At 41.6% G+C, this 16,152-nt stretch overlaps 1 protein-coding gene across 3 annotated transcripts in view; it reads left to right on the top strand.

The window, feature by feature from the left end:
• The window catches only part of EIF2AK4 (eukaryotic translation initiation factor 2 alpha kinase 4), a 108,401-nt gene that overhangs the window by 27,407 nt on the left and 64,842 nt on the right, over positions 1-16,152 (top strand). For 2 of the 3 annotated variants that reach the window (XM_036842666.1, XM_036842667.1), the window contains 4 exons: positions 1,394-1,541; positions 9,669-9,784; positions 12,914-13,071; positions 13,961-14,496. In XM_036842666.1, coding sequence (XP_036698561.1) covers positions 9,739-9,784; positions 12,914-13,071; positions 13,961-14,496 — 740 coding nt within the window. In that variant the 5' untranslated portion in view covers positions 1,394-1,541; positions 9,669-9,738. The remainder of the gene's footprint in view (positions 1-1,393; positions 1,542-9,668; positions 9,785-12,913; positions 13,072-13,960; positions 14,497-16,152) is intronic. The other variant, XM_036842668.1, reaches the window with a different exon arrangement.

Genomic DNA, 16,152 nt, shown 5'->3' with positions numbered 1-16,152 from the left:
TTCTCTAGTTGCGGCAAGCGGGGGCCACTCTTCATCGCGATGCGCGGGCCTCTCACTATCGCGGCCTCTCTTGTTGCGGAGCACAGGCTCCAGACGCGCAGGCTCAGTAGTTGTGGCTCACGGGTCTAGTTGCTCCGCGGCATGTGGGCTCTTCCCAGACCAGGGCTCGAACCCGTGTCCCCTGCATTGGCAGGCAGATTCTCAACCACTGCACCACCAGGGAAGCCCCGAGATTGAAGTTTTGATAATCAACCCAGACTGGAATTATTAATACTTGGAAAATAAAACTATTTGTTCATACAGAAGAGTGAATGGAAACCACATGGATCTCCCTGAGATTTCATTCAGTGATGGAAAAGAAGGATTCAACAGAGCTGGTTTAAAAAGCAGGGGTGGAAAAGGATAAAGTCCTTTTGCCTATATTTTTCCTGAGTCCAACTCAATCAAAAACCAGCTACACATGTTTGGAGAAATCCAGAGACAATTTTGCTCATTCTCTTTTAGAGAAATATGGCATTAAACTTAAGGGAAGCAATGAGGTGCAGTGGGAGGAACCACTGATGTACAGGTAAGCAGCACCTGGCTGAAAGCTTTGGCTTTTTTACTGCCTGGCTCTGCGACCTTGACAGATGACACTCTCCGAGGCTCATTTTCCTCACCCCTTAAGACGGCACAGATAATGCCTTCCTTTCTGTCTTATGTAATTATTCCCACAGATAAATGTACTGCCCTTTGTGAACGTACAAAGCTATATACAAATTTAAGGTGATATTACTGTTCCCATCAACTCTCCTATCTTACATCTGATCTGCCTTCCTGTCACTCACTCTGCTCTCCCCTTGTTTGTTTTTTACAGTGTTCAAAATAGTTTAATATTGGAGTAAAGATAGATAACAGAACAATACTAATTCTATCAATAGACAGAAGACATAATCCAAACATAGACCCCCTCCACCCCATGTATATGTAACTGATTTTTTGACTAAGGTACAAAGATAATTCTGGAGAAAGGATAGCCTTTTCAGCAAACGGTACTAGAACATTTTTTTTTCTTTTCTATTATGGTTTATTACAGGATATTGAATCTGCTCTCTCTTTGAATGCCTTCTGTTCATCTCTTGCTCTTCTCCCTAATTTTTCATGTATATTCCACGATTCTAAGCATTTTCGTTTATAAAATTCACATTCTCTTGAAACTGTAACCTGGCCTTCAGTTCTTGAACCAGTACATATTTGGACATTAAACTTCTAAAAGTTGAGTTCAACGTTATTACACTTGAAAACATTCAGCTTAAATAAGATTTGCATTCTCTACATATTTATAATTATGTACCATGATTGTCTTCCACTTATGACTTATATCTGAAGTAGGTTTTACTTTTCTTTTTTTAAGGAACGTTTAGAATAGCTAGTTTGTCAAACCAAGATCATACCTCTAGGAAAGACCCAGGAGGACACAGAACAGCTGCCATTCTACATGGAGGCTCTCCTGACTTTATAGGAAATGGTAAACATCGGACCAACTCCTCTGGAAGGTCTAGGTAAGTCCCTGCGGTTTCTGATCTGGAAGGATGAAAGATGTAGAAGAATTAAAACAACTTGTAGCGAAATTTGGTGGAATTGTCACATGATAGTTTTAATAACTTTTGCAGAGCCTGTATATCTTAGTATATTAGTTAGCAATATGAAATAAAAGTTTCATTTAACACTTTCCAAGTATCTTTCATGAAACCAGTTTTAGGGTTCATTCCCTTTTATAACAGTTACAACACTTTACAGTCTTGCCTCCAATGCAGTTTGATCTGACTTTTAATGATCTAATTATTCAATAAGTGATTTAAAAACTTCTCTCTGTCAGAATCATCATCCAGTCAGATTTCACACTGTGTGCGTTTTCAGTCTGTAACTCCCTAGGTCCCACCACAGATGTGGGGAATACTCCAAAACGGGCACGGGTGTGGGAGATCCTTTACATGAGGACAGGAGCCCCAGTTTGCTGTCAGGACTCCTCTCCCTGTTGCTACTGAGGACACTGGGCTTCCCTGTTACTGCAGGTGGGCTCCTGGGTTGTTCCCTGTCACCAGAGATGATATGAAAGATACTATCTCTTCCTCTACATCCTTTTCCTCAAGTCTCTAAAGACATCCTCAAGTCTCTAAAGAATTGAGACTTCCCTGTCTATTTGCTGTGACCCTCTATGGACCAGAAAGGAATTTTAGTACAGAATCCATTTGTGAGTAGGTGGGTGATTAAATAGTATAGGTATTATAATTCAGCTTCTTTATGTGTTTAAACTGTCTCTTGTGAGAATCTAAGCAGCACTTAAAACCAACATTTTCTTCTATAATAAGAAACATTTGGGGTACCAAACTAAAAGCCTATATAATCTTTTGGGTTATAGTTTGTTTATACGAAGGAATCATTTCAGTTCTTTCCCTAATTATCTACTTTTAAAAAAAAATCAGCTCAGAAATCATTTTGATATTAACATTTAACCACCTACTGTTAAGGTGAACTAAGTCTTTTCTTGAATGCAGTTTCTGGTAACAATTCCTTTTTAAGGTTATAACTCCTTGCACCAATTTAGATTGTTTTTGCAACTGGGCTTCCATTAGGCAACATAGTTTGAAGTTGTCAGAGTACTTCAGCAGGAAATAATTGACAGACTCCTACTGTGTTAGAAACAGTAGAAATAAATCAATGCCATGAATAAGGATGTATAAAAAACAATTTTTTGTTTAAACATTTCCATTTTTGCGGCTAACTGTAAACAGTGGGTCCAAGATTAGACTTGGCTTTTGAGATCAGAGATTATTAGCAAGTTTATTCAAGGAAGGATGGGAACTTCTCTCCCTCCTTGACATAGGTAGAACTTTTCATGTCGTGCTTGTGGAGGGCCATTTGTATGTCTTGGATAGGATGTGACATTCCATGAGCATCCAAGAAGAAATCTTTTTTTTTTTTAATTTTTATTAATTAATTAATTTATTTATGGCTACTGTGTTTGGATCTTCGTTTCTGTGCGAGGGCTCTCGCTAGTTGCGGCAAGTGGGGGCCACTCTTCATCGCGGTGCGCGGGCCTCTCATTATCGCGGCCTCTCTTGTTGCGGAGCACAGGCTCCAGACGCGCAGGCTCAGCAGTTGTGGCTCACGGGCCCAGCCGCTCCGTGGCATGTGGGATCTTCCCAGACCAGGGCTCGAACCCGTGTCCCCTGCATTGGCAGGCAGACTCTCAACCACTGCACCACCAGGGAAGCCCAAGAAATCATTTTTATGTATTGTTTGCCAACGTTGTTGCACAAACCTGCATGAACTCTGGCACTATGTTGGCTACCGACTGGAAAAGAATGAATCTTTCTTAAAGTATAGTTTACATGCTTCTTCAGTTAAGAAATAAAAAGTCCTTGATATACTGAAGTACCTCATGGCATACTCTTGATTCTTTTTCTTCCTTGCTATTCACTAGTCTTTGAGTTGGAAAGCCAAAGGAAAGAAGCAGAGTGTTCCATTTTATTCTTTCAGTTAGTAGATACATTTGATAGAGTTAGCAGAGATGGCCTTGTCATCACTATTGTCAGCAGGCATTATTCGAATTGGCTGTGACTAAAAACAATACAATCTAGAACCAGATACTTAATGAGCACTGACTAAAGGTCAGACACCTTTCTGAGTCCTGGGGATTCAATAAACAAGATCAAGAAGGACTCTGGTTTCATGGAGCTTATATTCTAGTTGGAGGAGACCGTCCACAAGCAAGCAAGAAAATGTCAGATGGTGACTAGCGCTCTGCAGAGAATTTAAATAGGCTGTCTTGAAGAAAGACCAGATGGCTACTTTAGATTGGGTGTTTGGAGGAAGGAGTCCAAGGATTGGATCCTGAGTGACAGAAGGACAGTGGCTTTCGACGGGGGTGGGGCACGGATACTGGATCTGGATGATGGAACGGAGCCAGCTGCTTGGGTAAAGAACAGCCGGTGCAGAAGGCCCGAAGCCAGCCTGGCCTTGTCCTGCCCAGAGCTCATCAAACAGGGCAGCGTGGCTGCAATGAGCGGGCATGGAGAGAGTGGTTCAAGGCGGCGGCAGGGGTGTGTCGCGGAGGGCTTTGTTGGTCGGGTCAGGAGTTGAGGTGTAATGAGCAGCCATTCGGGGTTTTAAAGAGGAATGAGGTAGCGTCTGATCCACACTGAGTGAAGTTCTTCCTGGCTGCCAGTGGAGAGTGGAGAACAGGAGAGCAACAGTAGAGGAATGGTTTGCACGTCACGCTTCGTACTACTCTCCCCCTCCCTCGGCCTCTGCACGGCAGCTACGCTCATCTTGCAGTCCTCCGCGCACGCCAAGCTCCTTCCCATCTCGGGGCCTCTGCCAGTCGCTCTGCCTGCGACGCTCTCCCTGGGGCACTTTGCATGGCCGGCTTCTTATCTTTCAGTTCTCCGCTCACCAGTGACCTCAGATGCCTTCCCTGAGCACCCCCCTCCCCACCCCCCGCTCCCCTGCTTAGTCACTTGTTCCCCAGTTCCCTGTTTTAAGTTTCTCCATAGCAGTTACTGCTAACTGAACTTCCTATTCACTTGTTTGCTTTTTTATTGTCTTTCTCCTTTCATGACAATGTCAAGTTCATGCGAGCAAGGACCTCATCTGTGTTTCCCTCAGGGCCTGGAACAGTGCCTGGGAGAGACAGAGTAGGTGCTCAGTAAACATCTGATGAAAGGAGGGAGGGAGTCAGGAAGGATGATAGAAAGGGACAGACTGTCTTTTTGGCACTTGTAGGGTCTGCAGCCTCTTCAACCAGGGTGGCTCAGCTTTTCTTTTTATGTGGGCGTATCAAAAATCAGTAAGGCTTTATTTAATGAAAGGTTTCCACTGCGTAAAACAAGAGAAAGAGAACAGAAAACCACTCACTGTTCTAGTGGAAAGAGTTTAAGGCCTGATACTCAACGGCCTGGCCCCTTGGCCCAACTCTCACAGATGTGTTTTTGTCTTTGTTGAACAACTTTATTTTCTGTGTCCTTAAGGTTGTCTTTTTTCCCCTTTGAAGGATTTACCTTTTATTTTTTTTCAAATTGAGGTAAAATTCAAATAATATAAAACTAACCATTTTAAAGTGTCAGTTTAAAACTAACCATTCAGTGTCAAGCTGTCTTTTGTAAAGTGCAGACATAGTTCTCTCCTGCCTTCTTCCCAGGGATGTTGTATCTCATAAATGGGCACTTTGAACTTTTTAGGAGAAGCAAAAAAGAAAAAAAAATTCTATAAAGTAGTTCATGGTAGAGAATGATTTTCACAGTTTCAGACTTGCCTTCCGTGCAGGTTACTAAAGTGTAGCCCAGAATCTAGGATACATCACCCATTTTCACCAGGAAACAGCATCAGGTTGTCTTGTAGTTTGTTTTCCTGATTTTGACACCATGTGTGGTAACTGCTGGCTATTCCTCCTTACAGAGAAGAGATAATTAAGGGTATAAGTGTTACCCAGCTGGGTTCTTGGACTCTTTAATCAATAGAAATTGATAAGAGGCCAGATGAGAAATTCAGGCAAGGCTTTATTGGGACTCGTGCTGTAGCACATGGGAACAAAAACAAATAACAGATGCCCTTGCTCTCTCTCTGAGGTGGGGGGTGGGCAAGCTGGTGCCTTAAATGGGGTGAGGGTAGGGACAGACCCTGGGTCGGGCCGGAGGGGTGGCTTGGGTGGTCGGCCCCACCCCCTTGGTGGTGCTGTGTGCAGGGTGCATGCTCAGTACCCTGCTTTGCTCCCGACACCTCAGAAGTGGCAGTTGGGTTTTTGGTCTTTTTGTATCTTGTTCATAATTTGCCCCAATGGGGCATGCACGCAGCTATTTTTAGTCCCTTACAGTTTCTTTGTATTCTGTTGCTCTAGGAGACGTTTGTCCAGGTGATAGCACTGCAGCAAAGGGTCCCAGGTCCCAGCCTGTCTCCTAAGTATAAGACATGGGCTGGGGAACCGCTGAAGTATTAAGGATGTGGGTAGGGGAAGAGGGAATCCTTGATACATCTCTCCACACTTGTGAGCTTCCATTGTTCACAGTCTCTCCAGTTGGCTCCATGGAGGCATAGACTGGTTCACTTCAAATTAAGCAATGTCAGCAATTCTTACTAACTTTATGTCCACAGAGCTGCCTGGAGTTTCAAATTGGGGGACCAAGAGCTAGAGTTTTCTGTGGCATCTTGGTGAGTTAGGCGGGAAGGTGAGACTACCCTAGCCCCCTGTGTCTCATATGAGATCTTCCTTTTTCCGTCCCATCCCAACCATCTACACCATTGACCATGTTGGCAGAGCAGTCTTTTGGGTAGGAGTCTGATTCTCAAGTCCCTAGTAGACAAATTGCCACCTCTTTTCTTGCTACTTGGCTTTTTAAAAAATCATATTTTCCTCTTATTTGAGGTATCAAGGTTCTAGATGCCTAATTTAGTCTTCTAAAATTGAACTGTGTCTAATTATCTGTTCTTTATAAAACCCAGTTAATGTTTATTTGGCAATTTTGTTTAAAACACCCTTTATCCTGTGTACTGCCACAGCTACTGGGAAAGACTGATAACATGGGTGATATTTCTAATGATATTGCAAACCCCCATGAGCATTCCATAATCTAGAATTAATCATTGGCAATGACGGGACTTCCCTGGTAGTCCAGTGGTAAAGAATCCACCTTCCAGTGCAGGGGATGCGGGTTCCATCCCTGGTTAGGGAACTAAGATCCCACATGCTGCGGGGCAACTGAGCCCACACACCACAACTACTGAGCCCGCACACCTCAACTAGAGAGCCCACGTGCCGCAAACTACAGAGCCCACGTGCCCTGGAGCCTTCGTGCCACAACTAGAGAGAAGCCCGTGTGCCGCAACAAAAGACGCTGTGTGCCGCAACTAAGACCCGACACAGCCAAAAATAAATAATAAATCTTAAAAAAAAAAATCATTGGCAATGACACCAGTGTTAATTGCTTCTAAATACCATTTGCTTGCATTGGGATGGCTATTTCTGCTGCAGTTTAGGAGCTGTTTTACTTATTAATGGATTAGGTTCCAGAAGGTTGTTCTGAACCCAATTCTGATGAGTCCAAAGTAGACAGTATGAGCCTCCAATATGTACACATTTTTGGGTGAAAACAGGAAACGCCAGTGACATTGGATTTCTTCTTTGTTCCTTCTCTTCAAACTCTCTGTGATTTACTTTTTATCCTTCAGAATTGTTCCTGCTGTCAATCTGTCCCATGTGGCATGTACCACATTTGTCCTTTTCTTGACGCTTTCACTTTTAAAATGATCTCTGGGTTTTTTTTCAATCCTAATGATACATCTTTTCTTACTAGAACTCTTAACATTCTCATTGGGTTTGTACTTAACAGTCATGATGGGGTGATTAATATTCTAAAACGCCTTAAAATCAAGCATTTACACACTGTAAACTAAAGAACATAGAGGAGTTAGACTAAAATGACTATTAGCACCATCTGTTGGAGGGGGCAAAGCTCATGTAGAGGTGCTTCTGCATCATTTATTATATGTTAATGAGTCTAGCACATCATTTTAAACCCTCACTCTTATCCTTTTCTCTATAAATTTCAGTATGCCCAGGGTTGCACAAATAACTTGAGAAGTCGAAATTTAAACAGAGCTACAGTGTATTAGTCATACCCTGGTGTTTGGAATTTGTGGACACGCATGTGGTATGAGAGACTCAAGTCATAACAGGTCTTATCAGCATTGTGGGCGGGTGCTGGGGGGGAAGGTATATAGGATTGAAGGTGATGAGACCAGTTAATAATGGGGTATTTCTTGTATCCAGGAGAAATTTGGTGATGTCCTGAACAGGGCAGGGGAATTGGAGAAGAGAGGCTGACACTTGGGGATCAATTAGATGCAGGAGATCTAGGAGCTCAGGGAGACGTGCACATTTTTGACTAGTGAGACAGAATGGATGACTATGCCACCAACCACAAAAAAAAAAGAACCAAGGGGAAAAATCAGATCGAAAGTGGGTAGGAGGGAGGTGGCAGTTTTATTGACTTCGCAGTGCCATGAAGAGTAAATAGAAGGGGCAGACATGGAGACAGCAAGTGTAGAAGTTTGAAAATGAAAAACAAGGCGGGGCGTGGGATTGAAGGAGAGGAGAATGGACGTGGGAAAGATATATAGGCTGAGGGAAGGAGCCAATATAGAGGAACAGATTGAACATACAGGAGAGAGGGACTAACTGATGGAGCAGAACCCCAGAGGAGACTGTAGGGATGGAACTGAGGACAGGGCAGCTGTCCTTCCTCACAGTCTGGGAAAAAGAAAAAATGGGGCAGATGCCAAGTAACTTTCTAGGTGGACCCACAGAAAGTGTGGGCTTCACTGCTCATTTCTTCGTGTTCTCAGTGAAAAGTAGAGGTCAATATCATGCTCAGAGTGAGAGGGCTGCTTCCTAGAGATCAAAGCATTTCTTCCAAGTGTCCAATCCTGACCATCAAGAGCTCTCTCCCTTGCCTCATCCCTGCAAAGCTCTCCCGATTTACTCGTTATATTTGCATTATAATCTAGCTTCCCAGCTATTGCTTCCCACTCAGAAAAAAAAGTAGAAAAAGGGAAAGAGAAGAAGAGGGGTTGGGCTTTGAGTATTTTGAAGAAGTTGTGAAGGGGAATAGCAGAGACCAGAAAGAGAACGAATGAGCATTCAATAGTGGGGGGTCAGGAATTTGTAGTGCTCCAAGCTGCCATTTTGCAGCTTTCTCCAGATGTGTGTGTGCACGAGATGTGGGGTCAATACGGAATAGAGCTAAATCACTGCTGTAGAACTTCTGTGATGATGGAAATGTTCTCGATCAATGCTGCCCAATATGGTAGCCACTAGCCACTTGGGGCTGAGTACAAACATACCTCAGAGATGTTGTGGGAACAGACCACCACAATAAAGTATCACAATCAATAAAGCAAGTCACATGAATTTTTGGTTTCCCAGTGCATATAAAAGTCATGTTTACACTATGCTGTGGTCTATTAAGTGTGCAATTGCATTATATTTTTTAAAAACAATGTACATACCTTAATTTTAAAATACTTTATTGCTAAAAAATGCTAAACAGCATCTGAGCCTTCAGTGAGTCGTAGTAGTAACTGATCACAGATCACCAAAGCAAATATAATAATAGTGAAAAAGTTTGAAATATTGCAAGAATTACCACAACGTGACACAGAGACATGAAGTAAGCAAATGCTGTTGGAAAAATGGAGCTGATAGACTTGCTTAATGCAAGGTTGCCGCAAACCTTCAATCTAAAATAAAAAAAAGCCGCAGAATCTTTGAAGTTCAATAAAGCCAAGTACAATAAAATGAGGTATCCCTGTACTTAAGCGTGCCTATTGCAGTTGAAGAACTGAATTTTTCATTTAATTGAGTTTGAATTGAATTTAAGTAGCCACATGTGGCTAGTGGCTACCATACTGGGCAGCACAGGTGTAGAGCAGGGGTTTGTAGAGTTCGTGTGGGGAAGACTCAGTGGCGAGTGGGGGGCTGGACAGCTTTCCCATTAGCACCTTCAGCTCAGTTCCCAGCAGAGACAGATGTTGGACAGTGAGTGGGCTAGCAAGCAGGAAAAAATGGAGGGGCAAGAATTTCCTGTGTTAATCTTAAAGAAAAAAAATCGTTGTCCAAATTTATTTTTAAGGCGAGAACGTCAGTATTCTGTGTGTAGTAGTGAAGATGCTCCTGGCTCTTGTGAAATCCTGTATTTCTCTATGGGTAGTCCTGATCAGCTCATGGTGCACAAAGGGAAATGTATTGGTGAGTAAACTAGCTAAACTCATTTAAATTATTCTAATGACGAAAGTTAATCATGAAGGAATGGGGTAGAATAGATGCCGCGTCGTCTAGACCAGCGCAGTCCAAGGAAGACTCTTTAAGCTGATAGTCATTCTAGCTTCTGTTCCTGATGATTAATGAGAAGGAGAAGTCACTCAGGTTTCCCCTTCTGTAAAATGGAAATAAAAACCCAGGCTCTTGGCAATATTGTTAGCAGAAAGGTAATTTAAAATTTGCCGTCGTTAGAATTAGCCAAGCTTTTCAAAACCAAAATGGTTGAAATATTATGAATCAGTAGAATTTTGCATCTTGTGCATCTGTTGCTGATAAAATATGTGTAACAAAATGAGTTCTAATGCCTATGATCTTTAATGGTCAAGTCTCATTTTCTTAATTTGCTGTCCACCTGCTTAGCGTTTTCCTGCTTGGCATACTGTACCAGACCAGGAAAACCACTTTATTTTCTATGTGTTTTATTTAGCAGTTTAGCCATCTTATTTAGCAGGTGGCTATTTGGAGTGAATCTCATTCAGCAATTTGCTATTTGAATTGTTTATATTAAAATCAAGTTTTCAGTATCTACTTCCTTTGCCCTAAATGTACATGATCTTTTATCAGTCATACAGATACAGCCACTAATTGGTGTAGGGATCACTTGCATATGGTGAATTTGACAATTAAGTTCAATTTTCAATCCCATGAGTATTCTTACCAGAGCTAACAGGTAGCTAAATTACCTATATCAAGTTTGCTTTCTTTTGTTATCTTTTCCCTTCCTCTTTGAGGAGGTATAAATAAACAGGGGAGTTGCCGGGGAGAGGGCAGCAGGTGGAGGGAGAAGAAATGAAGCATCTGAAGAGTCTGTGATCTGAACACTCAACCTTGGCTGACTGAGGCAGCCTGGACCATGCAGGATTCTGCACATACGCAGAGCCTTCCCTGTTCAGACACAGCAACTGTTTGGGCAGGTTTAAGACCTTGATAGAGATGCTTGGCTTTGGTCCTGAGACTGTCCTTGACTCTGAGGCATTTCCGACTCATGAATTGGCAACATAAAACTCACTACTTTTAATAATCTGGGGAAATCAGGAAGGCAAATTAATCCAACTGCTTATTATCTTGCCTTTGTCTCCTAGTCTCACTGGTACTCATTAGACAGATTCACATTACTTAATACCCTCATTAGGAGACACATTGGCAGCCTGAACTTTTTTTTAATAAAACCACCAAGTAAATTATTTATTTTGTTTTCTCATGACAGGTCTAGTTTTTAAAATATGTCCTAATTTTCTAAGAAATGTTTTTGTAAAAGATCAATGAATTAACATTTGCTTTAAAGCTGTTGGAACTAGAGGGAATCAAGAACTTCCCTAGATATTTTTCCTTATATATTAAAGCATTATAGAGGCTTCTGTATAAATGATCATTGGTAGCACATAGTAGAGTATCAGTCTGAGCTCTTTTGGTAACATTTTCCTTCAGCCTCACTGCAGTGTGTTCTTTTGTCCCTTTTATTATCCCCATCACACAGAAGTGACAAAAGGAGGGTGGCAATAATAGAACTATAATACAAAATAAAAACCCAACCAGCAATTATGAAATACCCACTTAGTCCCAGTTGGGGAGATAAATATTGCAAGACATTGTGCCATATAATTCACGAATTTAATTAGGCTTTATGTAAATCACATCACATTCCGTCCCATAAACGTTTACTATCATGTGTCTCCAGCGTGTGCTGCATAGATCCAACATTCCACAGGTTGCTTCCTTTGATTGACACATTTTCAAACATTAGGGGTTTTTTTTTCCCCCCTTGGCTAAGAATGTCAGGAGTTATGACTAGCATAACAGATCATTTTAAATAAAATCTCTTAAATGGTCAGCATTTCTGTGAAGTAAAACTGCTTCTCTAGGTGAGTTAGTTCAGCCACATTTCTCCGAAGTATTTTTACCAAGACCACTTTGTCTTATGTATACAGGTTACTTCACTTTTCATTATGAAGATAATGTAGCATCATGGAGAACTATCAATATTATTTGTATAGTAAGAGAAAAAGAATACGAGAAAAAGAAAAGAATATCAGTGGTTCTCAATTGGGGCAATTTTGTTCCCTAGGGGACATTAGGTGACATCTAGAGATATTTTTGATGATTAAGACTAGGGTAAGGGGTGCTACTGGCATCTTGTGGATAGAGGCCAGGGATACTGCTGAACATCTTACAGTATACAAGACAGCCCCCTTCAACAAAGGATTATCTGGTCCCAAATGTCAATAGTGTCAAGGGTGAGAAACCCTGTTATATATGCTACGATTTGGTAAATTAGGAAAAAAAAACGGGTAGAGGGAGCTAGAAGAGAAATGAAACAAAATGGTGATATTGTGAGTGATATTTTTCTCTACTTCCAATTTTTTGGTGATTTTCTATTATAGTCTTTAATAAAAATTTAGATTTTTGTAAGAAAAATTTTGGTGTTACAAAAATTTAGCTCTCCCAGGTATAGGTCGAAACCATATGCCTATCACTAAATGAATGTGTCTCTCTCACGCGCTTCAAATTTAAACTGTCACGACTGGTTCCTTCCCTTGAAGCCATTGGCCAGTTTGTATTTACTGAGCATATTCACATTTTGTGTTTAGAAAATCATTGATGTATTTAGATTTCCAAGTTTCTAAAACCTGTTCTCACTGTGTACACTAATCTGCATTGAGGGAGTGTTCCTAGTTCCAAATTCCTTCTATTACATTAGTTGGTATTTAGCTGTGTGAGGGTTACTCTACCACACCAGTAGGCACGGTCATCAGAGGTGGACTGGTTATGAAAGTAACAGTGTGAATAACGGCTAGTAGAAGAAAACATTAGTCCGATACTAAGATCTCACTGTCGAATCTTGTCCCTTTCTAAAATTTAGTATTTTAGAGCTCAGAGTATATTGTTAAATACCAAAAATTGGTTACAAAAGAGCATGTATTACATGAAATCACATTTTTCATAGTTAGTACATGGTATCCATTGTTGAATGAATGACTGTCTATTCCCTCTTTTTTTTTTTTATGCCCACAGAAAATGTACCAGTGAGATTTAATTATATTTTCTTTCAATGTGCAGGCAGTGATGAGCAGCTTGGAAAATTAGTTTACAATGCTTTGGAAACAGCCACTGGCAGCTTTGTCTTGTTGTATGAGTGGGTTCTTCAATGGCAGAAAAAAATGGGTCCATTCCTTACCAGTCAAGAAAAAGAGAAGATTGATAAGTGCAAAAAGCAGGTAGGCATCCAAGATGGCTCACTGAGCAAAAGGACTAATCTCAAGCTTAAGGCGACGACAAAACAAAATAGCTCGGCATTTGATTGGCCAACAAAGATGACCCAAAATGCTATGAGATCTGTTTAACCAGAGGGGATGGTGGAAGACCATAAGTTTTCTCAGCCCCTGCTGCCTCTTTCAGAACTTTCACAACACGGTCAAAACTTTTGCAGCTGCTTCTCAACCTCCTTTCTCAGCCCTTATTATTCCATTAATAGCTGTCTCTCCAACTGGGATTAAAGAGTACTTCATAACTGTGCTATTTGCAATCATTTGCATTTTCTCAGTTTTTTGAAATACTGCTTCACAACTGAATTTTCAGGGACTGGAGAATTTTATAGTTCTTTATAATACTGAACTTAAGGAGAACATTTAATATTGCATATTGCAGTGTTACATAATAAACAAAGGTTATAAAACAGTAGGTAAAGCATTGTGTTTGGAAATGTATGTGTATTTATGACAAAAAAAAAAAACCTGGAAGTAAAGACACTGCAATCTTAACAGTTGTCTTTGGGTAGTGGCCATAAAGATAAATTGTGGGGTTTTTCTTTTGTATTAGCACTTATTAAAATTTTGACAGTGAATCTTTATAATCAGGAAAACTTATTTTTAAATTAATGTTTCTTTTTTCTGGTGGCCCTATCGCAAAAGAAGTTGCTTTTGAGACTTGTCCATCTTTATGAACTTGTAGGTTGACCATGTGGTTTAGGAGAGGACTCAGTTCAGGGCATATTCCTTCTCCTCTCCTTTGAAAGTACATCTTCTATTAAATATTTCACTTTTAAAGTGCAACACTAGTTAATGCCTACCAACCCAGTTGTCATCTTACTGGTTTTTTCCACACCAGATTCAAGGGGCAGAAACAGAATTCAACTCACTGGTAAAACTGAGCCATCCGAACATAGTACGCTACTTTGCAATGAATCTCAAAGAGCAAGACGATTCCATTGTGGTGGACATTTTAGTGGAGCACACTAATGGGGTCTCCCTCTTGGCCCACCTAAGCCACTCGGGCCCCATCCCCGGGCATCAGCTCCGCAGGTACGCGACTCAGCTCTTGTCAGGCCTTGATTATTTGCACAGCAATTCCGTGGTGCACAAGGTTCTGAGTGCATCGAATGTCTTAGTGGACGCAGAGGGCACCATCAAGATTACGGACTACAGCATTTCTAAGCGCCTAGCAGACATTTGCAAGGAGGACGTGTTTGAGCAAACCCGGGTTCGTTTTAGTGACAGTGCCCTACCTTATAAAACGGGGAAGAAAGGGGATGTTTGGCGTCTTGGCCTTCTGCTGCTCTCCCTCAGCCAAGGACAAGAGTGTGAAGAGTACCCCGTGACCATCCCTAGTGACTTACCAGCTGACTTTCAAGATTTTCTAAAGAAGTGAGTATCATTGAGATTTCTCTCTAATTGCACTTTACTCCTATACTTTTGGTTGTGCTTGAATGTGCTAAACATCTAAGTCATGTGTATAAGCTGAAGAGTGAAGAACAGGATTAGAGTTAATTCTTTGTTCTCCCAATCCTTTCCCACCCACATATGTTCTGTTTTCTCACTTATATTTATCATTCCCATAACTCCTACATTCTTCTAAATTCACCTGGGCTCTTAATAATAGATTTTCAAACTACTTTTTGGAGACTGCCTGTTATACCCTAGGAAGTCAATAGGGATTGCTAGGAGGAGAAATGCCCCAGGTATTCCAAATGGAATACCCCTCTGTCCACCTTTGCTGCTGGTTCCTAAGGGGTCAAAGACAAGGCCTCCCATTTAGAAAACAGCTTAAGGGGCATTAATGTGAGCAATAGGGAGCGGCTATAAATGAAGATGAAGCTTCGCTTGCTCGCTGTCTGTTCACCTACTGCTGTGCGGCCCAGTTCCTAACAGGCCACGGACGGGTACCGGGGGTTGGGGACCCCTGGCTTGTGGGATCTTAGTTCCCCAACCAGGGATTGAACCCGGGCCCTCAGCAGTAGAAGTGTGGAGTCCTAACCAATGGACTGCCAGGGAATTCCCTGATTTCATTCTTCAAAATGTCACCTTTAGCTTTCTGTCCTTCCTCATTGGTCAAGAATAACTTAGTAAAGGTTAGCAATAGCATTATGTATTTTCACAAACAACACTGCAAACTTTAAGTAGAACCTATCTTTTCACATTTAACAGTAAAAGGAAGGATTCAGTAGGTAAAACTTTCCTAGTTTTCCTCTTAGAGAATAGCTCTGTGCTGTCAGGTTTTTTTTTAATTTATTTATTTTATTTTATTTATTTATTTATTTTTGGCTGTGTTGGGTCTTCGTTGCTGCGCATGGGCTTTTCTCTGGTTGCAGCGAGTGGGAGCTACTCTTCATTGCAGTGCGCAGGCTTCTCATTGCGGTGGCTTCTCTTGTTGCAGAGCATGGGCTCTAGGTACACGGGCTTCAGTAGTTGTGGCACATGGGCTCAGTAGTTGTGGCACACGGGCTCTAGAGCGCAGGCTCAGTAGTTGTGGCACGTGGGCTTAGTTGCTCCACGGCATGTGGGATCTTCCCAGACCAGGGCTTGAACCTGTGTCCCCTGCATTGGCAGGTGGATTGTTAACCACTGCGCCACCAGGGAAGCCCGCTCTGTCAGTTTTGAACTTGAGATCAGCACTATTTCTTATTCTGTTAATAATATGGTTGCCTTTAGATTGATTCGTATATTTCTCTCTTCATAGAGTGGTTTGATAGACTGTGCTTGGTTTAGAAGCAGCTGTACAGTATTGTTTTACTACCTTTGCTGTCCAGCCCCAGTTAACAAAGGAAAAAAAAATCATTCCCAGACAAGTATAGCAGCATTTCATTTGTCGTTATATTTTTACTTATTGATGAACATCCTTTGGAGAAAGGTTTTGTTTCACATCAGTCTCTGTGATGGAAAAGAGCCCAGACTCGGAGCCAGACAGCTGGGTTCATATCCCACCTTTATCCCTTCTGGCGAGTGACTTAAACTCCCTACCCTGAGTTTCCTCCTCTGAAAAATGGGGATAACAGCAAAGTTGTCTCTTGTTATGTTAATGAG

The sequence above is a fragment of the Balaenoptera musculus genome, chromosome 2, assembly GCF_009873245.2.
Source record: "Balaenoptera musculus isolate JJ_BM4_2016_0621 chromosome 2, mBalMus1.pri.v3, whole genome shotgun sequence".
In the NCBI taxonomy this organism is placed as follows: domain Eukaryota; kingdom Metazoa; phylum Chordata; class Mammalia; order Artiodactyla; family Balaenopteridae; genus Balaenoptera; species Balaenoptera musculus.
The sequence above is the reverse complement of the archived record's forward strand: the minus strand, read 5'-3'. Positions and strand labels throughout refer to the sequence as shown.